This window comes from Falco naumanni, chromosome 3 (genome assembly GCF_017639655.2).
Source record: "Falco naumanni isolate bFalNau1 chromosome 3, bFalNau1.pat, whole genome shotgun sequence".
Taxonomy (NCBI): Eukaryota; Metazoa; Chordata; class Aves; order Falconiformes; family Falconidae; genus Falco; species Falco naumanni.
The window spans coordinates 72,074,089-72,101,113 of NC_054056.1; the positions used below are offsets into that span (position 1 = coordinate 72,074,089).

Sequence of the window (27,025 nt, forward strand, 5' to 3'; positions counted from 1 at the left end):
CTGAAAAGAAGTTTCTTTGTACATAAAAACAAAAGCAGAAGACTAGGGGAGAAGGGAGGGGCTGTGGTACTTTTCCCCAAAGTACGGAGCCTACAGTAAGCTTTTTAAACATAGCTCTGAATGGCTTTGTGCTTCAGCAGCAATAGAAACTCCTTTTCCTTATGGAGCAATATGACTTCAGCTTGTGTGGCTGGTGTTTTGGGCTCAGTGGAGCTGCAGCAAGACTTCTCCACCCATTTCTCTGTTCATGGTGAGAAAGTTAATTTTTAGTCTACAGTAGAAAAAGTACCTTTCCCCCCTCCCTTTCTTTCTTCCCTGATAAAAGCATTTTGCTTGTTATTCATTACATATCTGAAAAGCTTCTTAAAATATAGGCATAAAGATTGTGTATTTTCAATATTTCTTTACTTCCTCATTCTATGTCAAACAATTTGTTGACTCTCAGTATTTAGTCATTCCCTTCCTTAGAAATCTGGTTTAATACCCGTACTTCAACTAGATAGGGAAAACTGAGTTTGAGAATGATGCAAATAATAAAGTTCTAATAGAAAAGGAAATATGACACTGCATTTTTGAACTTTTCATTCCTGATTGTGATTTCCTCAAAGGAATTTCAATTGTGTTTCTAACTAAAAATTAGTTCAGGATAGAATTTTTTCATACAACACCAAAATTATTTTGATCAAGAATCTTTTATACCAAGGCTTGCAAACCCACCTTCTCACCCATGTTCTGTCTATTATTGTTTTCTCTTTAGATAAAAGATAAATTGGTCTCATGTAATATTTTCTTCATATGCTGTGGATACCATTTTATGATACGTTTTTCAGAGAACTTCATATTCTTGAATCTTGAAAATCAAATAAACTTGTCTTTATCAACCTCTTCATCTTGCCTAGCAATTGTAATGATACAACTGTCTTCCTTTGAAGAAGTGCCACTGTTCAAAACTTCTTACCATCAAGATTTGTGTTTTTTTCATATACAACCTCAATTTTCATTCTGGTTTGTGTTTATTCTGTCTTTTGAGACTGAATAATTCTTCTCTTTCCTTCGTGCTTTTTACTTGGAAATTTTTTGTACAGATTACTGTGATATTGCCTTGATTCTTTCCTTACTGAATATATTCATGTATCCCTTTCATATTTAAATCTTAATTCTTACCCTTGCATGATTTTTTTGGACTCTTCTATTTATATAATTTCTTGTTTAAAATAGTTGCTTAAAATTAATACTGTTAAAAACAACTGACAAATCCTAAGACAAAGAGGAGGAATAGACTATGCAAATCTTAGCTTGTTAGAGTTTAAGAGTAGATTAATCTTGGTAAGAAAACCCCGTAACATATATTCGTCACTGTTGTGTCTTGTTGTTTTTTTCCACTGGATTTCAAGGCATGTGGAGTTAAGTGTCTGGGCATTGCAAGGTTGGAGACTTTAGTTTTATGGATTTACAAACAATGTAGGTGACTGGGAGCAAATTGTGGCATGCAGTTTCAGGGAGGGAAGTGGTAAGAAACATGCCTTTATATTAGTCAAGGCTTTGTGAGAAGATTTCAAGGGCTGCATCCTCTCAAGATGTTAATACACCACTAGGAGCCAGGGGAAGCCTCATCATTCAGCAGAGCAGCCTGCATGCAAAGGCACTGCGTTGTAAGCACGGGACAGGCAGGATGCCTCTTAAGCACTGCTTGGGTGGAACAGTCCGGTCCCTTGTAGTTATTGCTCTGAGGCAGTGTTTGGTCTTTCTGTATACACTATACTGGATGTTAATGGCTTAGGGATAGATTTTTATTTTTTTAAATAAGCTTAATTCTTGAAATAAAAATAACTTATTTTCTTTTCCTGTTTGTTTTATTTGTGTTTGCTTCTTTTCTTTTTTTTTTTCTTTTTTTTTTTTTTTTCCCTCCAAGGTCACAACCTGGGATTGGACACGAGCTGAGAAAACATTTTCAGTTTATGAGATAATGTGCAAAATTCTCAAGGTATGATGAGAAAGTATAAAATAAATTACCACTTTGTCAGACCAGTTGACAAGCCAGAGCGTAACACTGCAGCTGGAAACTGTATGTGACCACCTTGCAGAAAGAGATCCATTTTTTTCCCTTTGAAGTCAATATCAGAAATCCTGGCGTCTGTAGATACAGAGCTGAAGTAGAAGGCATGGCAAAATTGGAAGTAAACTGATTTTGAGTCAGAAAGTAGTTTATTTCTTCATAATGTTGTGTGAGTTTTATAGCTTTACTTTGATGTTACATTTAACCAGTATAACATTTATTTTCCTAACTGAGGAGTGAAAGAAATAGCGATCAATTTGGTTGCCTTCAAATATGTTGATGCAATTAACAGTCGCTGCAATGTAAGATTTCACTAAGACTGAGAGCAGAGACCTTAAAACATGCAATACTATTCTGAAAACTTTGTCGTATTTTTTCCAATTTTTAAAATTTTCCTCAACTGTAATAAATGGGAAGAGATAATGAAATATATTTAGAAAATTAAAGCTATGAGTAGCAAATTGAATAGGTATATTATTGTACATTGTAGTGAAATTTTAATTCTGAATTCTTTCAGAATTAATATATGTGGTCTTCTCTCCATTTTAAAAACAGTGAAAAATGGTTTTCCGTATGCTCAGCATTTCTCAATCTAAAACATCAGGAGAGGAAGAGGAGATGAAAAAGATATTAAAAAAATTGTTTCTTTTTTTCATCTGCTTTCCTGTGTATGTTGGTTTTGGGGTCAAAATTATCTAAAATGTAATTTGGTCTTCATATTTTAAAAAAGTGTTTCCCATTGGGAAGACCTTATACTGACTTATGTGGTACATTTCCTAGTTTTTACATGTCACATATGTGCACTATACTTCCCTTAGGGAGGCAGATTAGAGATGGAACAGCTTAATAAAATTCAGAAACTTTTTTACATCAGAGGCTTCAAAAATAAGAAATCAAATTTATAGTCTGAGAAAAACCCTCTCTGTTAGCAATCTGGAACAGAAAAGTGAAAGGAGCTCTTTTATTGCTACACTGGCTGTGAGGTCTGGAGTCTTCATCAAGGAGTAAAACATTCAAATGCAACACGTCCCATCACTGTGGTATGTCCTTTAACGGTAGTTAAAGTGTGTGTGTGTGTGTGTGTGCACGTGTGTGCATGTGTGCATGTGTGCATGTGTGTGTGCGTGTGTGTGTGTTACAAGTTCAGTGTGTGCAAACATTGACTCTTCAGTAGTGGGCCTGTAGGAGGAGAATTAACAGGAAAAGTCAGTCACCCTGTGAAGACATTGCACTGAGGGCATAATATGAACGACACTCTACAGAGCACTCAGGCTTTGAGAGAAATGAAAAAATCTCATTTGTGATGTGCACTTCTCTTTTTTTCCCCCTTCTTTTTTTACCGGTAACCTCTAATTACTTCAGGCATTGAGCCTGGAAAACTGTAAGAACCTAGGTGGTTCTTCTCTTCAAAGTAAGCATGTTGGAGCCAAGACTATTCTTCCTTTTAATGTATGCAAAAATTTTATTAATAATGTTTGAAGAGAAGTGTATAAAATCTATGCCATATCAGTTTCTGTAACTTAAAGGTACTTCTTTTAATTTCTTCTACTATTTTCCTTTGCTGATACTCTTCTCATTCACTCATGTTTAGCCATTTTTTCTTTTTTCCCCTTCTCCTTTATCCCCTATTCTTGTATACCAATTCAGGGATTATTTTCTTTTTTCCACTTTCAGCCATGTAGGAGAAATTAATTACAGCCAAGGAGACAGTCCACAAAGCAGTAAAACCTGAACCAGTGCCTTCCTGGCACTGTTGTGTGGAAGCACAGAAAATAGTATAAAGATGCTGTTTTTTCTTTTCGTCCAGCTCTCCAAACTGTGTGGGAAGAGGTGTAGATCATCCATTCTCAGTCTGTATTAACAGAGGGTGTCCCAACAGAGAGGCCACTCCAGTTTAAGTGATACAGGAATATAACTTATGTTCCTCTATCACATTATTCATATTCAATTATTATTTTATTGTCTGTAAACATAGTCAAGCTTATAAAGTGTTGGAAAGTTTCAGATGGGTCCTTTAGCTGACTAAAACCTGTAAATGGTAAAAAATGGAAGTAGAAAAATCATTGCAATGAAATTACAGCTTCTGACATTGGAATATTAATCACCACCAGTTTTCTACAGCAGGTACTATAGGACTTAACCATGGTTTCACTAGATATAAAAGCAAGTAAACCCAAGAAAACCAGCTTGCCATTACTACTACTGCACTGAACCCATGCAGAGACTCAAGGTTTTAATTAGCCTTTATGCCAACATCATAAATGTCTCCATTTTAGCAGTGCGTGTTTCTAGACACATTTGTATAAGCCCCATGGATATTACTGAAGCAGATCCAACTGAAAAAATGTTACTTTAGTGGTTTTTTTCACCTTTAGACTTCTTCCCTTCTATAGTACCTCACATGCTACTTCCATTACAGATCTGTTTTCCTTGGAGAATGAGTTGAATGGCAAAAGGGCAGGCTAACGGGCTTTGAAGTGATTATATTCTCAAAGATTGATAGAATGATAGCTCAGGAAACCTAATGAAAAAAATAAGAAAAGAAACCTGCTCTTTTCTACTGCAGTGTGCTCCCTCTCCTGCACTTACTGTTCTTCCATGCTAGAGAGTGAGTTCATGTCATTCTTTGCAGGAAAATTGAGAAGATCGAATTATTCTGTGTTTCTACTTCAGAAGAGACAATCACTTGTCATTGGGCAAAGATAAATCCAGGAAGATAGTAATGCCTCTTTGCAGGACAATACCATCATTCAGTGTCTCTTGAGTGGGTTTAGTTCCATGTTCTCAGCTAAACTGGATTGTTCAGTCTACACATTTGCTAGAAGTAAATATCGTAGACTGTTCCCAGATGGTGGAATCCCATCTTCTGTTCTCTTAATTTATTTTAGAATGATCACTACCATGGATTTTGGGCCAAATGGACCATCTAGCACTCTCCCAAACAATTCCTGGTGTAGCTTGGGAGTTATCATGGGCAAATGAGCACTTTTAATGAGCCATTGCACATGACCACCCTGTTCTAGTGGATAAAGAGTTTCATGGTATGGATGTGGTCTGGTCACTGCCAGCTGGCTATAGTGTCAACAAACAGCCCCATACATGGTAAATTTGTTAGTATAGATATGGCTTCTATGACTAATACTTGAAGTAGAAGGACTTCCAAGTAATCTGTGCTAACAATACAAATTTGCCCAGGAGTACTGCTTTAAAATTAATGTTTCCAAAGAATATTACTTTGCATATTGATCAGGTGGTTGGGCATCCTGAGAAGCAGATTTATCTGCACGCAGGACTGAGTGTGTTGGTCTGGACTGCTGCAACACCTCCGTAGAGCCAGAAAGAACATGTGTCTTGGGTCATGTCTCCTTTGTCAAAATGAATTACTAAATGTTGTCACAACACTTACTGATCAAAATGTATCTGCATTACATTGCTTGCTTAGATTGGAATGAGATGTTTCAACAACTTTTTTCCATATTTAGACTTCTAATCATTAGAAACTAGGATGCAGCTTTCACCCAGGCATGCTGGTATTTTCTCCTGCTGTATGCTGGCAACTTCAGTCACTGTAGCCCGTGTCACAGGGACAGGACTAAATCTGTCTGAAAGCATTTTTTTCTCCTTCCACTCCTTAATTCTGACTAAAATTCTGATTAACTTCACAAGATCAGTTTTGATTAGAGTGACTTACTACCTGAAGTTTGTCTTTTTAAATAGAATTGTAATTTTCCTCAGTTAGAGAGATTTCTCTAAGTTTCTCTTCATGACAGAAGTGCTGCAGCACAGAATATGAACTGCCTGATCCTACTGAATGCACATTAATATTTCAGTGTTTCAGTACAAGAGAATACTACCACTTCTGGTGACAGTAAAAATATTAAAACACTATATAAATATTAATGTCTACACCCAGCAGAGAACTTCACTGATTTAATTGTCAGGAAGTGCATACAGTACAAACATGTTGAATAAAACTCAGAACTCAGCTGCTACTATGGCCAATGTTTTCTTCACAGTGTCCTCCATGTATGGAGTGTGCTTTTTTCTTTAAAGACCATTCCAAAGGCTCTGACTCTTCTCATGAACAATACAGGAAGCTGGGATGCCCTTTTCAATTTTTACAGTTCACTCAGCCTCAAGCACCTAAAAGGCAAGAATCTTCTGCACCTTAATCAGAGATGTCAGAGATTATTATGTGATTTATAACAAGCAGATTCATTTTTATAATAGTCCTCTAGTAAATCAGTATTTTGTTGTTATTGTATTCTTTTGCTTCCCCACCCCCCACCACTTACATTACAAGGAAGAGGAGGAGACTTGCCCTAAGCAAGGCAGTGTCACTTAATATGATTTGTATCTTCTAAATAACCAGAAAGACCATTAAAATTTGAAGCATAAAAGTAGATTTTAAAAAAAACTCTCTTTTGACTCTGTGAGAAACAGTTTTGTTGACATAAATTTAGCAAAGAAGCACTGATCCCCTAATTCAATATTTGCAATTTTAGATAGTAAAGTATAAAAAAACACCCAAATACTTACAATCACATTCATACACTACCAAAACAATACGAAATTATTAAAAAAAGTTCTATTGAATTTTTTCAAAATACCATGTAAAAATACATATCTCATAAGTATAAAGGTCTTCACTCTCAAGAATTTTGGGTGGAAACAATAATTTTTGACATGCAAAGTAGGTAAAGCAGGCTAGGTGCAAAAATCACATTTTAATTATATTGGATTAAATTATTCATTGTGAAATAATGGCAAACAGTGCAGAGCTATGTTTGATGTAAAAGGAACATTATTGAGATGCAAATAAATTAAAGCCTGAGGGGGAAAATACATAAATTGGTAAGTATATGAAGTAATTTATTAAAAATTCAATAGATCTGTTGATTGTGAGGTGGAAATACCTTAATAGAGCTAAAATATAAGGCACAGAAGAACTCTTTAACCCTAAAAAGAAATAGGTAAAAAGAGAGAGAGTAGAATTCAAAGTCAGGGAAGTTCAAATTGGGAAGAAGTTATTAACTGTAAACGTTCTGATGATTAATGAGTGGAAAGTAAGAGAAGTCACCAGCTTTCAAATCACTGTGTTTTTATTACCAATTTTATTCAAACTGATTCCAGTGGGACAGTGACACTAGCATGTGAATGAAAATCTGTGTTCCATATTAAGCAAGTAGACAAGATAATCTAATGATGCTACTTCTGACATTAAAATGTATCTATGAGTCATTTTCAACAGAATTGGTGGTAGAATTTGGTATGAATAAATATTTCTGATCTATTCTGGAAGAATCTTGTTTCACCCTGTGCTCTATTTTGAGGGGTAAAGCCCCATTAACAGCCAAATAATCCCAGTGTCAGAACTGGTCAGATCTTCAGTACTCCAGAGAAGCAGGTGCTTATATCATTAGCTTCAGAAAGGGGCAGATGGCCTTGTCCTGTTCAGTACTTCAAAGATGGTTGAACTGTGTGTCTTTTAGGTACCTCATATATTTATGCTATCCAGTTTTAATGTGTGTGGTTTGAGTGTGTGCGCACGTGTAAGTGTATATGACTTACAAGATTTAAATATCTTTGATAAACTGGTAAAAAACTCAAATATTTAATCAATTTTTCCATATGAGGGGTAGAAAGAAGTTTGTTGTATTTTTCAGGTAAATTATGAGGAATATAAAAGATTGTACTTCTCTGCAAGCATGTTCGCCTTGTTTACTTGAGTTACTAATGTTCTTCAGCTTCATCCAAGCATCTCCTTTTAATTGCTAGAAAATGCTTTCTGTAGTTCAGACACCTGCCTTCTATCTTCAATGTGTCACGCAAAAATATCTTGAGATGTACAATAAAAAGCTCACTTTATTCAGCATAAAACAGGAAACATATTCAGGTGTCAGATCAGCTCTGAAATGAAATGTGAGGGTAATTGTAAAGGCAATCTATGCTGGCAATATGTCAGGATGGTGAATCACTGATGTTTATCACTGGTATCATTTACGTCATTGCAGCTGTACTTGCCTTACTATATTAATCAGGACCAACTTGGTGTGTCAAAAGACTTGTGTTTCCTCCCTTATTTAGCTGTTAGTATGTGTAAAATCCTCAAATGCAGTTATGTTAGTTTTCCCACTTAAATTTCATGTAATTTTATTCTCCATTTCCAATAAGCCAACGATGGGAAAAGGATGATATAAAAAACATGCTAAACTACTGAAAATGTTTATATATTCAGATTAATTTTAAAATTAATGCCGATAGACACATAAACATATAAAATGATGGTAGAGAACATGTTTTGAGGTCTATTATTAATGTAGTTTGCTCAATGGCTGAGATTTGCATCCTGATATGATTCCACTAAAGTACTTCACACACAAAATTGCTTAGGAGGCATAAGTAATGAATCCTTTTTATGAATATTAATGCTGCATCCAGAGAAAAATAGATTTTCAGTCAGGGTTTAACCAGGTACCAGTTCTTAGAAAAAGTGCTAAACTGTTGAGCGTTTCAGTTCTAAACAGTTGAAGTAATTTTCAGCCTTTGGTTTGCCCCTTGTTTTAAATTTAAGAGTATTTGATGTCTCTGAAGAAAAGGGGACCTGTTCCCACCCTAACTAGAATTACAGTTGTCTTACAAGAAAAATAGTAAAAGTCATAAATGATCTCAGTGTCCACTGGCATTCAGACCATCATTAAGTTGACTTCAGTTACACAATAAAGACAAATTCTCACTCCTGATGAGTCCATTAAATTTCCATCACTCAGTCCTTGTAAGCATAAGCTGGTGTGTAGCTGTGTTGGCCTTGCATAGAGGTATGCAGTAGGTGACCACACCTCTGGCCTGATTATCCTGGTCTTCTGTGATTCTAAATGTGATGTCAGTTCATTTCTCTTCAACATGTACACAGCGATACAGTCACCGATCTGTAGTGTGTTAATTTGGATAAATTTAATAGGCCCTGGTTGTTAAAGGTGTTGATGTTCCTGTAACTGTACAGCACCACATAAGACTTTTTTGAAAGCAAAGAGGTGGTGTTATTAGATGCACAACAGCTGCCTCTATATAAAGTCTTGTTAAGTGTTTATTTGGAATTGGAAAAGGAAGGACAAAAAATACTTGAAATGTGAAGTTATTAAGTAAGGCTTTTTCTGTTTTGCTTTAAGTTTAGAGAAGTTGGTTTTTTTGGTTTTTTTTTTAAAGGGAAAAAAAACCCACCTTTTTGACATACTTAATACAATATTAGGACAGTATACACTGTCACCTTTTGGGGAAAGAACAATTCCATTGTGTTGGGCTGAGGTTGCCGAACTCAGAGGCTGATCCTGCTTCCTGGAAGAAATAACATGGTAAACACAGAGAGGAAAAGAAAGAGATACAGAAAATATACATTTGAATGACTACTGCAATGTCTCTATTGGTTAAAGGCATCAGCTTTTCCTTCTTCTAAGAAATTGCTCTGCTGCCTGTCTAGTTATGAGACAGACAATGGTGTTGCAACATCCTTGAAAGGCAAAGACAAACTTTTAACATAAGGCAAAAGGAATGATGAAAAAGAACAGAAATAAGGTGTGAAATATAAATGTGGATAATGAATGAGGATACTCAGGAAAGACAAGTATACGTCTGACATCCCAGATATTCAAAATTTATCCAAAGTTTGAGAAGATTACCTTTCATTGACTTAATCAAATTAGGGCATTTCTCAAGACTGGAGTGATGCATTATTTCAGTAATTTATCCACTAATATGTTCTTATACATCAATTTTGGTAGATTTTTTGTGTAGCATTTTTATCTTATTTTCTGGTCACATGCATTAATTATTTGAGGGTTTTTTCCTGTCTTTCTGACTATAGCAATAATTAAATTTAGCATAAGACATTGCAGTTTTATTGAATAAAGAATTTAGGACTGTAGGTTTTCATGCAACAGTGATCACACTGTATTTTTTCACTGGATCTGTGTCTCATTCCTCATATGAAATAATTTGTTTCTGTCCTAGGGACAACTATTGAAAATTTACTTTGGTGCATTCTCTTCACAGTGGAGGTCTACATACTACTCTCAAAAGCCAGAGCCAACACTGAAACCAGAAATATTAATTTCCTAACATTTTTTTTACCTTCTTTTATGTTAGGATCTTCTTTTCCATAGGTACTTCTGAATTTTCTTCAGAACTCTGTAGCAAGTGCATGTAAAATACAATTTTTTACACATTTGCTGATAGAAATTTGCTAACATGTTGATATCCAATACAAATGCTTTCACTGTGCTATGCTAACCTATTCTCAGCCAGCCATAATGTATTGTCAAGGTATTTAGGTAAGGATTTCTTCGGAAAAAAAGAAGGGGAAAAAAAAGAGAGGGGGTGAGGGAAGAGTGCATAATGCTTTTATTATAATGAATAATCAGTTTGGTGGGTAATATTACAGCCTTTTATTTAATCAGATTTAATTCTTATTCTTCCAATATTTGTGTCCTTCATGAGGAAGACCTTCAAAAGACATTTTCCTACCTTTAAAATAAATGCATCTAAAGTTGAAAAAAAACCCCCACAAAATACCAAAAACAACCAATAAAAGTTTCACCATGTGAGAACTGTAAGACTTTTCTTCCACATAATTTCTCTGTCCACTTCTGTTTTAGGGTCAGGTGCTTTTTTATTTTCTTGTAGAGGTACATAGCCTCTTGAAGGAGAAGTAGTGTATCCTGTTCTCATTTTCCATGGCTAGTAGCAAAACAACACCTAACAGCTGGGAAAAGTAGGGAACATTCTTCTTTTCCTATACATCATGTGGATGGAGCATGTTCAGAATGAAATCTTCAAAATGGTATCAGCCAAATTTTGCCCAGAACTGAATTTTTCAGTGAATCTTCACTTGTGGTTTTTTGGGGTTTGTTTTTTTTTTTTCTTTTTTTTTTTTCTTCCAAGGGCAGCAAAAGTTTCTTCCCATTCCTGAAGCAGCTGATGCCATTCCAAAAAACAGAGGCCCCAGAGCAGCCCCAAAAGTAGTTTCAGAGGGTGGTTCTGCTTCTTTGTTTGTTTCTTTATTTTTAACATGGACAAACCAATTTCATTCCTTTTTCTAATTTATTTCACAGAACTGATTCAGCTGTTTTAATATGAAAAGAAGAAATATCCTCAAGCAGGCAACTAACATGGAAAAAAAACCCAGCTACAATTATTTAAATTTAAGAAAGTTGTAAACAAGGGCTCAGAATGAAAAGTTAGGATGACTCTTTAGCATTGCTATCTATTATCGTTATGTTTACTTATCTGGGATCTGTTCTTAAATTTCTTTCTAATATGTTCTTAATTTCCAGCAGATTATGCTTCAAATTTTGGAGAGGTACAAAACCTTAATAACTCTCCAAAGCGATGATCAGCACATTTTTAAATCTCTATTTGTAATTACATTAGTCTCTGATTTCTTTTTAGCAGAAAATAATCACCAATGCTTCTCTGGAAAGTATTAGAATAATTTCTTTCCCCAATAGATTAGACTGTTTTATGAAAATTTTGAAATTTTTCCTCATATGACATTAAAACAAACACATTTCTGTGTAGCAGTCATTAAGAAACAGGTACAGTTATGGCACTGGCTCAGGGGAAACCTGTGTTCAAACTCTTGCTCTGATTCAGATGAGGGTCTTTGAGACTGCATCATCTTTTAATCAGACAGAACAGGAAATTAATTTTCCTATTCAGGCAGAATAGGAAAGTAATTTAAGCTAAACTGCTGTATGTAATAGGTTACAAGGAATAAACATTTCTGTTTCTCTCAAGCAGTCAGATAGATCTTTCTTATGGAAATTTGAAACTGAAATTTATCCTGTAATAATTATTATTTTGTCCCTTGAGAAAACATTTTCATAAAATGTGGGCATTGAAAAATATTATATCCAGTTTTAGTTTAGCTGGCATTCTGAGTGTATTTACATGCATATATATATATATGTACACACACGCTCAATTTCAACATTTTTCATATGATTTTTAACATTAAAATCAGAAGGATCCAAATAAGATGAGATATGTACAAACATGTCCATGCCTCCATGGGCCTTTCTTTCTTTATTACTTCATTAATGAGGATTTGTTGGAGAAGCAGTATCTTTTTTTCATTCTGGAGTGAATCTATTCCCTGCTGCCTATAAATGCTATTAGAACCATCTCCATAGCAACTAATGGTGATGCTCAAGAAAAGTGTTCCCAAATTTTCAGATTAAGTAGATCATTAGAATCCCTGAGAAAGAAGGATGTATATTTATGTGGACGGAGCTGATAAGTGAAGGGAGGCACAAACATTAAAATAATCAGGGCACTGATGACAGCAAGTGTAAAGGCATGATGTGATTAATTTTAGTCACCTTGAAGTTATTGCACTCTTAAATTGATGGGAAAATGCTTTTATCTTCAGCTGATTGAGGTGCTAGGTTGGAATCTTGGTTATGATAGGACAGATTTCTTTTTGCGGGAATGTCTAAACTAGTCAACAAAGAAAACAGGTTGTGTTTGTTTCCTCATCTGTGTATTTTAAGAATTATTGTAATTAATATCACAAACATGACTAATTACCTAATTTTAACAGCTCAAATAATATTATCTCAAAAGCCAAGATCTATTTTGTCTGTTTAGGTATACAACTCTGATTAGGATGGTTTTGAACATTTGACATGAATTGTTTTTCCTTTCAAAACCAGCATTTGCAGTTCTGTCACCAAATTACTCTGTGTATTACATATAACTTCACAGGTAAACCAGACTTCCAGATAGTTCTTGAGCACCTCCTGGGTAAAAATCATGCTGTGACCATGAAACTGGTAGACCTAGCTTTGTTTTCTATTGCACAGACTGTTGTAGAATAGAACAACCCAACTTTCACTGATATGGTAAATGTTGAAGGTCTCTTGCATCTTAGTGGATTTAAATAATAGCCATTATATAGGTAATGTATTCATCATACATAAAATGAAAAGGCACAAGTAATTGAAAAGGAGCAGTGCTGCTTCTGGAGAGCGCAGTCTTTCAGAAGAGAAAAGATTACCTTTGCAGAAGAGAAGGCATGTCACTACTTAGTAATAAAGAAGCATTCTGCCTTAACTTGAAAGGACCTGCCTAATGAGCCATACTTGGTTCCCTTAGATAAATTTATTGCTCTCACTTAACATGGACATCATTATTAATTAGACAAGCAGGAGTCATACCATGCTGTCAGCAGAGATGCTGGATTACCCTGAAGCTGGGTGTAAGCCAAGGACTTTCCTCACAGCCCATCCTTCAGCAATCCTTCCAGTACGGAAGTAGCATACTGCTACAAGTTTTGTGACTGTTCCTCTTCAGAAAATCTGTATTAATTCTCACTGAAAACAACAGGGGCAAATGGTACAGCTAATCATAAACAGTATGAAAGACTTCTTAAAAAATCAACATGAAATTGGCTCATGTCCATCGTTGACTAGTGAGCGATTATAAAAATACAGTGTCATAGCCAATTCTTAAATGGCTGGAATGACATTTTATATTTTAGCTGAAATAACCATTTTGTAAAAGATAATTAATGAAGATTTCTGCTTACTCCACACGTGTTCTTGAGACTCCTAACAAATTTATCCTAAATTTGTGGAGAGTTTTGAACAATTCTCAGTTGGATCCCTAAGAAAAAAATCTGCTTCAATTTCCTACTTTTACAGGGACATTTGGATTTTAGCTTTGCCTGCATATTGTTTCCTGCAGTTATCCACTGTACAAATGGAAATGGTTATATCTATAAATTTGGAATAGAGATTTCACTTTTTAAATGTCTGAAAACAAATGAAAAACTAAAAGAAGATCTTGCAATGAAAAGAAACAGAAGCAGTACTAAAGGGAGCCTTGCAGCAATGTATTTCTACAATAGAATGAAATACCACTAAGAAGGAAAGGGCTAACTGATATGTATGTCAGAAATTTTTTAAAACTAAAGTACAACATTTACATATATTTGACTTGAATTTTCTTACCATGGACTTAACCACAGACATTGATATCAAAATCATAAGTACATACAGTAGAACTAGTAAAAAAAAATAAATTATTTTTGTGTGGAAAATTATTATTTCTGTGGAAATGTTGAATTTTGTTTTCATTCCAAGTAAGAATTTCACAAAATGTAAAAATGTAAATTCAAATAATAAATGAGTACATCATGTGTGTTGTTTTTCACAATATGAGGTAGTAGTTGAAATATTCTAAAGTTTGTGTATGTAAACCATAAGGGGAAATGCTACCTAGTATTGATTAGATCTTTTTTAAATCAAGAATGTTCTCATTTTCATATATAAATAGCAAAAACACAGATTAATATTGTAGATCCCATTTAGCTCTTCTTTCTCTTTTCATTGTCTAGGTTTGATACAATGCTTAGTAAAATCCAGTACAATTATTGCTAGCAATGTTGATAATAAAATACACAAGCTTTTTTTTTAATCACTTCTGAGATTTTTGTGTTTTTAAAACACATTTTAATGGAGATCCATTTCAGTAAATCTTTTAACATTTCTTTTTCAATTTCTACGTAAGAGCTCATCCCTTTTTCATAGCCAACATATTCTTCTCAATAGGAAAAAAAGCCTGTAAGAATGCGAGAGTCTAACAATGCAATTAAACCTTAACTGTGCCCGGGTAAACAGAGATATGCAGTCTGGAACCAAGCACTACCACTAAACTTCCTCCTATTTGAAAACAGGGGCTATTACTTCAACTGCTTTAATGGTAGTGATTCCTGTGATCCCACATAGTGCCACAGTCTTGTTTCAAATGAGGTTTAAGAGTTTGGATTAGTAATAATTAGTTGTTCTCTACTGACTGTTGTCAAGACTAGCTGAAGATGAGTTCAAAGTAGTTTTAGTTTCTTCTGTGGTTGTAGCTATGAAGAACTAAAACCTTCCCTGGGAAAGAGATGTACCTTACACCTGAGTTTTGTCAGACTCATCGCTGAGTAAGTCCATTTCATTATGGACCAACAGACCCATTCAATCAGGTGTAGCTCCAGGACTATAATGAGTTTAAGACCCTGCTTAAGACCTGTTAGAAAAGTGCTGTTATACTAAACAAAGTAGCTTTTCTACCCAGGAGAAGTGAGGGCTGGCAAGTGCTTTTACTCATCCAGTTCGTGTTGATGAAGTTTGTGTAGTCAGGTGCTAGATGGTATGTTTTATGTTGCTACACATATCCACAAGATTATAAACATTCCTCACAGTGCTGCTGCTCAGTGCACTTTGAGGCTGTTCGTGCAGTAGAGCATAGGTGCCATTAGCAACATTATGACATCTTTTGAATGCTGGTCAAAATGTACTGTGAGCAGCATTGACATTTTAGTTTTAGCAGAAAGGCCTGAGTGGAAAGGAAGAAAAAAAAGAGACAAAAGTATTTGTCATAGCAAGTAGGCTATTGTTTAGCTACATCTAACTAGTTCAACTACGCATCCCTGTGAACACTTGGGGAAAAAGTCTGTGAGAACACTTAATTTTTTTTGGAAATGCAGGTTTCAAGATCTAACAGCCTGTGTTCATTCTGATTTTTTCATCAGTGAGTTAGTGCTGTTGAGCTACAAGCTTAGGACTTGGTGGAAGTAAGAAAAGAGATTGTTCCACGGTGGGTGGTCATTTTGAAATCTGAGCAACTCGTACTTGTCATGGTGATTGCAAAGAGAGGGTATATTGCCTCCCTAGCTGATTCTTCCAGAAACTGTAAAGCAGTTCTGAACCAGGAGCAATTCACGAACATATGCTGTACTGGCTTTCTTGAGCAGGTCTGTCACATGTCTAGTGAATGAAAAGAAAGAGGAAAATAGTGTTTATTCTACCATTGCCTTCTAATAGTTTCATACAGATAAAATATATTTCAGTTTTATATATTTCCATTCTCAGTCAGTTTAAGTTCCTGGTTCTCTGCTCCAGAAAGATGAATGAGCAGTGTAAAGTGCTATTCCAGCTTGTAACAGCTGATTATAGTTTCCTTGCTCTATTCAGATTGTGTATAACCACAAAGCAATGCTGTCTTGTGAGTCTCCTTTGCTGATCTCAGCTGTGCCCTCTGCTATGGGGTAGTATTGTAGAAATTGCACCCAGTCTACATATACCAAAATTACCAGATGTATTTGCAAGGACAGCTGATGAGCTTGTGGCTTGAGAGAGGTGCTTTGGCATAGTAGGGGAAAATTTAATTAAAACTGTTTCTGCAAGTATATTTTTCACAAATTTCTGACACGTTGCGTGCCAGAATTGTAGCATAAAGCCTCCTGTATTAAAACAAAACAAAACAAAACCAAAAAGCAAACATTTAAGACCGTTTTAGTGATGGATTTCCTGATTAACTTGATTATTTGAGGTTGTGCCAATTACAAATGCTATCAATCATTAAACATTACATATTTATAACCTGGTATCCATTGTGTGGTGTGGTGTTGAATGTAAAGCCAAAAGTAACTTCCCCTTCCAGGCCCAAAGCCAGCAACCTATCCACTGGCAGCCACCATACTCTCTAGTGGCAGTGTGCAGCTATAGACAAATATTATGCTGGATTTTTTAAGACACCAGAAATAGGAACTTGTTTTTTCCAGCCTCTATAGGGAAAATAGGACAGATGGACTCTTCATACTGTTTAAATAAATGTCTTGCTTCATTTGGCCAGCCTTCTAGGGTAGGGGTGGGTGAGTCAAGTAGGTCAGAGAAGGTGATATTTCTGTTCCTGTCTTGTGAACAGAAAGTGGACAGCTTTTATAGAATTTATCTAAAAATATAAGCATATAGCTGGAAACATTTCTGAAAAGTGAATTGCTAAAATACTGGAATTTATGCCAGATATGCTGTGTTGTTCTGTAGCATTCTGAATATAGGCATCCTGTTTAAAATTTATAGAAATGTCAATGTTTAGACCAAACCCCTAATTTTCAGTTCCTCAGATCTCAGTACTTACTACAGTGTTGTATCATTTAAAATGCCATTTAAAAATGCTAGGAGGTCTGAGACACAGATATTTGCAATTAAAAATATGAATTGATGTATGCCAGATTATATAACTTCAGGTTTTCATCAGGATAGTGATCTACTGGACCGTCGGAAACATGGCTTCAGTGTCCAGTCTGAATCTGGAGAAGATCTTTACTTTTCTGTGGAACTAGAGTCTGACCTAACACTATGGGAAAAAGCCTTCCAAACAGCAACTTTTTTAGAAGTTGAACGGATACAGGTGAGAACAACTGTCTTGATTGTTACCTTTTGATATATTAACAAATTAGGCCTATATGCAATAATGATACAATTCAAGAAATACTCTAACTTCCTGCAGCTCTCAAATTATTAATATTTTATGTGCATAATTGCATGAAAACTTTTTTGGTGTTCCTGTACAGCTTGAAATCTAACATTCAGAAGAGATCACCTCAAATGCTAACTATCTATGTTGTACTCAGGTGATTATGAATTGAGTTATTGTGACTATAGGTGATACATATTTGTTAACTGAAGTTCATGGACAAAAAAGGAAAAACAATCTATAAATCAGGGGTAAACCCAGCTGTTTAGATATCCTTACATACTCTTTTTGTTTGCTACTTTATTTGTTACTGGATAACATAAGAGAACTTTGCAGGAATTGCCTTTGTAATAATCAGGAATGAGAGCACATTGAATTAGAGTACTTACTGGATGCGAGCAAGAACAAATTGTAACTGAAATACATGATTCTTTTTTCACACTTTACTTGTTTCTTGTGTATGTGCTCAATTGTCGGGTAACAGAGCAGAGATGGATGACATTCAGGTACAGATTACTAGTGAATTATTACAGCAAAACTACATACCACAATGTTTAAAGACAGCTCTGTTTTTCTCACATGACCAAAAAGTCATCTTTTTTTGATTTAAAATAAGAGGGAAAAAACACCCACCACAATTATAAATTACCCAATTAAACTATAATTCACCTAGTTGATGTTCTAATAATAAAAAATACATGTGGTTGGAACAGCTTTAGTTGATATTGCCATGAGTTATTCTGTATATACCCCTACAAAAGTTGTATTACCATATCAGCCTGTGCAGGTGTTGGCTAATGCTGACTTACCCTGCACTCATTTTCTGCATCCTTCTGCAAATGCAAGTACTGACAGTGGTGTTTTGTTTGTTTGGTTTTGTTTGGTTTTTGTTTATTTAGAGGAACGGTTAGTAGACTTCTGCCCTATGAACCAACACATGCAGATGGACTGAACTTGTATATACTAATGATGATCCCTGTTGCAAAAACTACACTGCTGTCAGTTTTAATGCATATTACCTTTGTTGGAGCAGGAGTTGAAGAAGGTTCAACTTTTATCTTTAAGTTAATGCACTCTGCTACCTTTTACAGGAACTATTCTTACCTTTTGAACTCTGATTATGCTGAAAAATGTAAATGTAGTTTTTCTATATAAAAATTGCAACATGTCCTCTTCTTCTAGATATTCGAGATTCTTTGTCCTTCTCATATAACTGACCGCAACATTGTAGAAGCACTGCTGTGCCGTCAGCAAAAGAATATACAGCAATTTTCTTGAATAACTTTTATCCCAGAAGCCACTTCATATTTCTTCTACTCTAATGTTGGTTCATGCTGTAGCATTCCTACTTTAGATTTGTCTCTTGGATTTTAGAAGTACATTTATTCAAAATTGCTCCCATGTTTCCCAACAAGAATTTCCCTCATAATCTTAACTTCAGATTAATCTTAACCTTTTCATCTCTTTTCACTCTGCTGATGTTCAGAGTAGCAATTATGAACTCGAAGTCATTATTTCCTGAGATTGGTTATAGGAAATTTGTGAAGGTGGACAAATAAGCTTCTCATTATTATTATTATTGTTGTGTAACTCACACTTACAATTTCACCTTTTTTCCTTTATTTTCTTGCCTCGTTTTCTGTCTCTCAGTTTGGAAAAAAAAATATTAATTTTTAATAGAACTGGTCTTGGCCTCCTCATTTTTCTTTCATCAATTGTTACTGCTTTCATCCACCAATTTGCAGACTCAGACAAATCTGGTTTGACTAAGTAATGGTATAATTTGTCTCCAACAAGTTCTTTCATTGCTTTGTGAGGAAGAAAGTTGACAAGTTCAAAATTAAGGTATCGACTGTACATTTTATATAAAATTGTGGTTTATGTAATCAAATTCATATGAAAGTTCATATTCCATGTGAATGATAATCCAGGTGTGTGCAGGTTTGTCTTACTATGAAACCATGTAATTCTGAAAATATAACTGCAGTTTAAAACTGCCATTTACAATTCTTCAAATATGCTATCCCATAATCAAACAAATAATAACAGAGTTACTCAGTTACAAGTATAAATTGACATTAATCTCAACAAGAGGATACTCAGGGCCCTATTATGATGTTATTCTAAAGAATACATCTGAATAAAAACATATTTTAAATGCCTTACTATAAATATGTACTATATTCTGTTTAAGCCTAAGTCAGAGCTTCTGTTAGAGGTATATCTAAACCAAAAATTAGGCATTTTTTTTGAAAGAAAAATATAAGAAGAGAGATAGCCAAGTTGATACCAGTTTAGAAAAAAAACTTTAGTTGAAATGGAGAAACTTTTTCTGTACTGTCTGTCTCACAGCATTGTTACGAAGAATCCGAGACTACTATAGGTTGTATAATGATTTGCAATGATTGTCAGGTTCTCTTTGTTTTCTTGTTACTTTATGCTAAAAATATTCACAATTTCCATCATGAATATTTTTCTTGCTGTAGGTCTTGTTTGTATTGCAGTTGTTTGTTCCCTAATATAAGGATCGTTGTGTGAACTGCTTTGTGTTACAGTACTTTAACATTTGTCCCCATCGAAGCTGAATCTGAGTTCAAACGTCTGAATTAAATCTTGAACTTATAGTATGGTTTCTCTTAGCTTCAGAGGTAGCTTACTCTAGGTTTACAAGGTGTCTTTCTTTCCATAATTTAAACTGTGTATTGAGGGAACAGAATCTAAGGAACAACTTTGAGTTGTCTCCTTCTGCCTCTGCCTGACCTGCTGAATTATGCATAAACCAAATTTAAGATTCTGTATTCTGTAAGAGAACAAGAAGTGAGTGCTGACATTTCTTCTGCTTCTTTTGGGAGGGGGATGCTTCAGTTCTGCTAAGGTTTTAATGATGTCTGTGTGAGAAATCAGCAACCAAAGTCAAACATCCACAATATATATTATTAATAGTCACTGTTAATGATTTAAAGTCTTTGTTAAATGTATAAGAAATTGTAAATTGTCAAGTCTCCTGGGAAGAATATCTGCAATTTTTTTTTCCAAATGTCTGAATTAAAAGAAAAATTAAAGAAATTAAAGATGAGAAAAACCTTAATATCATTTATGAGTGTCTGAAAGTTCACATTCCTACTCTGACCTATGACCAGAATCATGTGCAAGTGCATGCAACACATGCATAAAGCAAGGGACATTCTTCCCTAAAGAAACTAGAGATCCTTTTGTTATTCTCAAACTTTTGCTTCTCAGAATTGTTTGGACATCATGCAATACATGGTCCAAGGGCATAGACTGCTCTTACGTATAAGTAAAGAACAGGTAAAGAATCAGCTACTACTGGTGGTCTTCACGTTACAATGCAGTTCCTTCCTACCGATAATTACATTGAGCTGAACTAGATGCTATTTCTCCACAAACTGTGCACTGTCTTTTGTAGAAAGAGCCTTCAGCCCGGGAAGCAGGTTGCTCTTTCAGCACAGCACTGAATCAAGACTATGTCCTGTTTCTCATAAATCTTAACTTCTCAGTGAGCCTAATTAGCCCAGGCACAGTGCTGTGCTTAAGCAGAGGTAACTGTGCCAGCTCAGCGTGGTGCTGCAATGCGCATTGTAGGTTGACCTCTGGTGCTGAGGTGGGAGGTCACGAGTTAGACAGCAATAAATATTTTAAATCTGATATACTGTCTCCTTGCCATATCTTATTTCTCAGTAAAGGTTCTATGTCTGTTCTAAATATCTTGGAGGTCTACAAATAAAAATGTAGTTTGTATCTTGTAGGAAGTTAGCACGATAATTCTACAGAACTGTACGTTTTTTTGCTTTGCATGCAAAACCTGGACATTTTTGTATATGTGAATGCATTAAGTAGTAAGTCACCATGAAATATAATTTTTACACTCTTTTCTTCTCTTAATGAGATCTTGCCAAAGGCAATATCCTCTCATTTTCTAACACTGATTTACGATCAAAGTTTACATATTCATAGCAGTTTTGTGCTGTAGCTGCTTAAAAAAAGCGCCACTTTTATTTGCTAAACTAAACACAAATACCATCTGACCGCAACACCGCAGAGCTGAATCATTGATTTTGTAATTAAAAATTTTTGGTGTTTATGCATTATTAGTTATAATGACCAACTGCACCTCTATACTGTAGGAATTCAGATTTTATACATGTAGTGAAGTACTTAAAGTTCTTTCAGTGTTGGAAGCTACAAGGACAGACCAGTCACTGTTTTCCACCTCAACAGCAGCAGCAGGAAACCTTTCATTTACTGACAGGCGGTTATAGCTTTTGGACACCTTTGGTGGATCAGACAGTAACGTTATTTACTGTTACTCAGCAAGAGCACAAAATCATCTTCTAAGGTGCATGTCGTGGATTGTTTTAACTTCTGAGTTATAGATGGCCATGCTTTGTCTATAGACTGGCTTAAACACTGCTCTTGTGCCCTACTGATAACTAACAAGTGTCCTTCAGCTTCAGTGATGGATATCACTGTGTTTGAAACCTGGATTTTAGAGCTCCAAAGTGTGTATACAAAGATTAACCAACAAGTGTTTGTTGGTAGTTAAGACCTGATTTGATCAATAAAACTATCAGTCAAATATTTCAGTTTCAGAAAATAAATCTATATTGAAGTGCAAGAACATAAAATTTAAAATAACCAAAGAATTTATATAGCTATGAACTTTTCCATGTTCCTTCACTACAATGTCTATTTCAGCTCTTAGAAACTGTTAATAAGCCTTTCAGCTTCTTGTGTTCTGGGGAACACCATCTAGAACCCAAAGAGCCCACCTAAATAATATGTAAATGAAGGCATGTGATTTATCCGTGATAATCAAAATGCCAAAAGTAATAATACATACTTTTGTAACACTGATAATTTAATAAATTGCATTGTCCCCATGTTTACAATTTATATTTTGGTTCTTTGACATATTATAGATCATAAAAGTCTGTTCTCATTTCATATATTTAGTGGCTACAGCAACATTTGAAGAATACAACTGTATTTCATTTAGCCTGGAGAGTAAAATTTCTGTAAAGTAAGAATGATTTCTTTAAGAAACTTAGATAAGATTTGGATATTATTTTTTTTTTACATATTTTGTGATGAAAAATACAAAATTTGTCAATTTGTACCTAAAGTCAGCCTTCAGGCACAACAATAGTTTTGATCCTGAGAATGACACTAAAAGATGTCTCACATCCTGCATTGAAGTGGGGTGTTGTAGAAATAAATAGATGCATAGATTTAAAAACCATAGAATGAGAGTCTTTCAGAATTTCAAGGTTTCTCATAGAAACCTTTGAGATTTATTGGTCCACTTGCTGAAGTAAAAAATATATTTCATATGATTACATCAGGTTCTCCATGGTTTGAAATGTTACCCTTTTCACTGAGATTTAGGACAACACAAAACCACAATAAACAGCATACCAAATAGGTATTTTACAAATGCATTTATGTTTCCCTGAAAATCTAAAAGGAATACAGCAATGGTAGAGGAAGTTACTGGCTACCAAAACAAAGAAGAGTTTGAAAATAATGAACCTTCCTTTTTAGCAGTTGTAACTGGTAAACCACCGAGGCAATTGTGATTCTAATTTTTTTTTCTCTAATAAAAGCAAATACTCTTTCTACAATACTTAGAAAACTTTATCACTGATATAAATCCTTTGATTTGAAGTACACTGGCAATAAATTTACACACAGATGACTTATTTCTAAAAATAATTTTTATATATATTAACATTAGAATAAAGTCACAGAAATACTGGTCCTAGAAAGGATTTGAAGAAATATGTACTGTGGTAACTACCTTTTCTGGTTGTTTTTTTTTACAGTGCAAGACATATGCCTGTGTTTTGGAGAGTCATCTTATGGGACTTACCATTGACTTTAGTATGGGTTTTGTCTGTTTCGATGCTGCCACAAAGGTAAAGTCCTTAAGGCTTATTTCCCTACATTATTATTCTTCCTCATGATTTCTTATATTTTGAGATGAGTAGTACATCCTTAAAATGTATTTCTTTATGTTATCGCAACAGATCATCTATTGTCAAACTTTTCATGCCTTAGTTTAAACTTGGGGGGTTATTTCTAAATGATGTGAGAAGTTGCATTCCGTTATGTGCTTGGTAATGAAAAGTCAATACCAATAGCAATCTGAAACAAACATCAAGTCTTTATTCTTTAATTTCACACAAAAGCCCAGACTGTTTCAGTTCAACGTTTCTTTCACTGGTGCATCCTTGGTTTTTAGAGGAAATGATCTCATTTTCAAGCTGATCTGTGAGTTTTGAAAAGAATCTGCCTTTCTCTTCTGCTGTTTCATGGGTGGGAGTGCGTGTTGTTACAGAAATTCTTAGTTTATGTTTTAGATATTTTCGTTCAGGTGTCTGTAAAAAGAGAAATCAGCTATCGTTTGTGTCTCATGCTTTTCCTGTCAGCCTTAAAAAAGCTCAGTACAACTGATGAAATTATTTGCTATATCAAGTGAATGATATGGCATCAATTTCCAGATTTTATTAATGCAAGTCCAAATCTCAGTAAAATCAATGAGACCCTATATATGTATGCATTTGTACTAATTGCTGACCAGTACTAGGATGTAAGCAGGCTTTATTGCTACTACTTAACACTGCTATTACGGGAGAATATGAAATATTTTTTCTGAGTTACACATCTCTACAATACCCATTTGCCTTTGAGATGCTGCAGCACTGCCACCAGCAATTGCTGAAAATGCCCTTTTCTCTCCAGCACATGCTCCTATCCTCTATCTTAAGTCAACCCTTCCCACCACATTACTCCACTAATCAGAACCCTTTTTATTCTTCCCACTCCATTTTACATTTTGTTCGCACAAGATGCGTTGAAATTGAAATTCAGATATTTGTGCATACATACTTTTTATTAGACAAATAATCTTGTATGACTCATTAGTGAAATACGTGACTGTCAGCTTTGGTGGTATTACACAAAAAATCAGTGCAAGAGAATTGAAGTGCAGTGGCTCAAAAAAAAAAAAAAAAAAAGTGTAGGTTTCCCCCCACCCTCTAATAATATTATAGCAATGCTTTTGTGTAAAGGTAGGCTGCATCTCCTTCACAGTTCTTGCACATCTCATTCTCAAAAGACTTCGGACACTTTCAAAGCCAGTATCTGTGGTACAAGCATACACCACATTTCAGACAGCAAAGCACAAGCACAACAGCCTTCATACGTGTTACCATGGCTGCAGAGTTGTGATACCTTTGTGGTATGCTTTTGATATGTCCTTAGAACATGTACAGCAGATGTCTAGCCAAAGGAAGAAGCTCTAGTAGAGATATACCTTTACTATCTTGCTTTCTCCAATAAGTCATTGTGCCTTTCCAGTTGTACAAAATTTCTGGAGACATCATCTTGGTTAACACTATTACTTATAAAACATATTCACCTTTGCTCTCACAAATAGATTTTTTCTTTCATAGCAAAGAGCAGAAAAGAACATTTCAGATATTAAAATAGACTACTGATATACTAAGGCAATTGTTAGTGTTGCCAGTGGGCTTGCATTCAGCTCTTCTCTTCAATTCCTGCTGCCCCTTGTTCTCTGCCAGGTCATGTAAGTATTACTGAAAATTCATGATAAACTCCAACACTAAAACAAGTGCAGCAAAAAATTTAGCATCTGACTTCAATTTCCAAGCCAGAAGAGTCCTAACTGTGTAAGGTGGGGACCTACTCAAACTAAAACCACACTGCACAACCAAGTAGCAGAAAATCCACAATACAAGACCACTGAGGTGAAGCTTTGATGGCTTGATGACAACCAGAAGAAAGTCAAGAAGGAATTTCCATCTTCCAGATCGCCCGAGCATGAGAAGGCCCATAAAGTACTGTAAGGATATGAGGAAATTTTACTTTTTTCTCTCCCTTTCATCTATAAATCCATGAAGCCATGGAATGAACCTGTTCCTTCTGGGATGCCACCTAGCCTCAGCATTCAAAAGGTTCTGAAATTTTAAGCCGACCATTAACCGCAGCCAAGTGTCTGGCGATCTTGAGGCTCTAAACACTGAAGAAAAAGGACACATTTGCAGAATCTGAAAGATGTTTAATTGAAGTGTGAAAGGTTAGCAGATGTGTGAAGAGATTCCCTTCAGAAAGGGAAGGGCTTCATAGGCATTATGTGAGCGGAACAGATGTGTGGAATTTTTCATGAACTGGCAGAAAGACATTTTTATTGAAGTCAATAGACAGTAGTTGTAACTACAGAAAGTGTAGTACATTTTGCATCATCTGCAATTGACATACTGTGCTGTTCCCTTTCTGTCCTGCCAGCCTTGCAGTGGGTAGCAGCCCACAAAACATTCATTGGGCCCAGACCAGCCTTAGAAGTCTCTCAGTTTGTACCACTTGTTCACCATGCATATACAGGCTGCAAGGAAGAGCAGGGTGCTCCTGCTCATCTGTCAAATCTGTCACCAGCCCCCTACTGTGTCACTCTAGTTCTCAAAGCTCCTGACACCACTCAGGAGCTGCATGTGTAGCAGAAGTGATTCCCGCTGGAAAAATGATCTTTCCTATTTCTCAGTGCTACTTATCTCCTGGTTTTCCTTCCACCTTTTCCACTTGCACTGTCATGTTTTCTCTGTATTTCTTGTCTTTCTGTGTTTTCATTTTAGACTATAAAACCAATTTTGCCTTAATGCCTGATGATTTTTCTTTTAAAAGTTCTTTTTTTTATTATTTTCCTGAATGGAAGGAGGGACCATGCTGGTAAAGTTCAGGAGTCAGTACGCAGAGAATCCTGAAGGTTTCAGGGTTTGCTTCATTTTTCTTTAGTACAGAAAGCAGACTACAGTTTAAGATAAAGGCACCGTGTTAAAAATGCCTGATCTATTAGCATGCATACCAGAGATATGCCAAATACTAATCCATTCAGTGGGCATGCAGAACATGTACATTGGGAATTCAAGAAAATAAATGGATAGCAATAACAGACTATTAAACACATTACAGAGTTATAATATGAAGAATTCAAGACCTTGGGATTTTTTTTTCTCACTTACAAATCCAAGTGTCCTAAAATGGAGCCTTTAAAACATAAAACCCACAAAAATCATAACTTTAGTCCTGTAAGCAATATGCAAAAGCTTCTTGGAGAGCGTTCTTCTGACAATTGTCATTAAGAGCTGTGTGTCACATTCACACATATGACACATGTCATACTGTCCTGCAGGTCTTCCTATCACTGTTCAGTCTTTGGGAAAACTTAATTCATCTCACAAATGTTTCATTGAATGTGTAATGCAATTCTTTTGGTGTCCCAAAATTCATTCTATTTTTCTGTTACCAATTCAGTAGTCAATTTTAATATCTGAAGTTTTTTCTGCTCTTTGCTATGAAAGAGCATCACCTAAAAATAATAATAAAAAAGACTAACAAAACCAAAAGAGACTGTGCAGCTCCCTTCAAAATTAAGGTTTTGTACACACAAATACAGATAAACATTTTTGTGCCTTGAATGGAAGTTGTACATAAGCAAATCTAATAAGAAACTGTCCAAATTTTCTAATCAGATAGAACAGTATGTTGCCACAGATGCCTTAAGAAATGTTTTTAGCCTTCTGATAAATAATAATTTAAATAAATTGCATAAATGTAAGTAAACTACTG

The 27,025-nt window shown here is 35.2% G+C and overlaps 1 protein-coding gene across 3 annotated transcripts in view; it reads left to right on the forward strand.

The window, feature by feature from the left end:
• The window catches only part of SNTG1 (syntrophin gamma 1), a 353,771-nt gene that overhangs the window by 300,266 nt on the left and 26,480 nt on the right, over positions 1-27,025 (forward strand). For all 3 annotated transcript variants that reach the window (XM_040588489.1, XM_040588490.1, XM_040588492.1), the window contains 3 exons: positions 1,913-1,984; positions 17,141-17,293; positions 23,203-23,295. In XM_040588489.1, the coding sequence (XP_040444423.1) occupies positions 1,913-1,984; positions 17,141-17,293; positions 23,203-23,295 (318 nt within the window). The remainder of the gene's footprint in view (positions 1-1,912; positions 1,985-17,140; positions 17,294-23,202; positions 23,296-27,025) is intronic.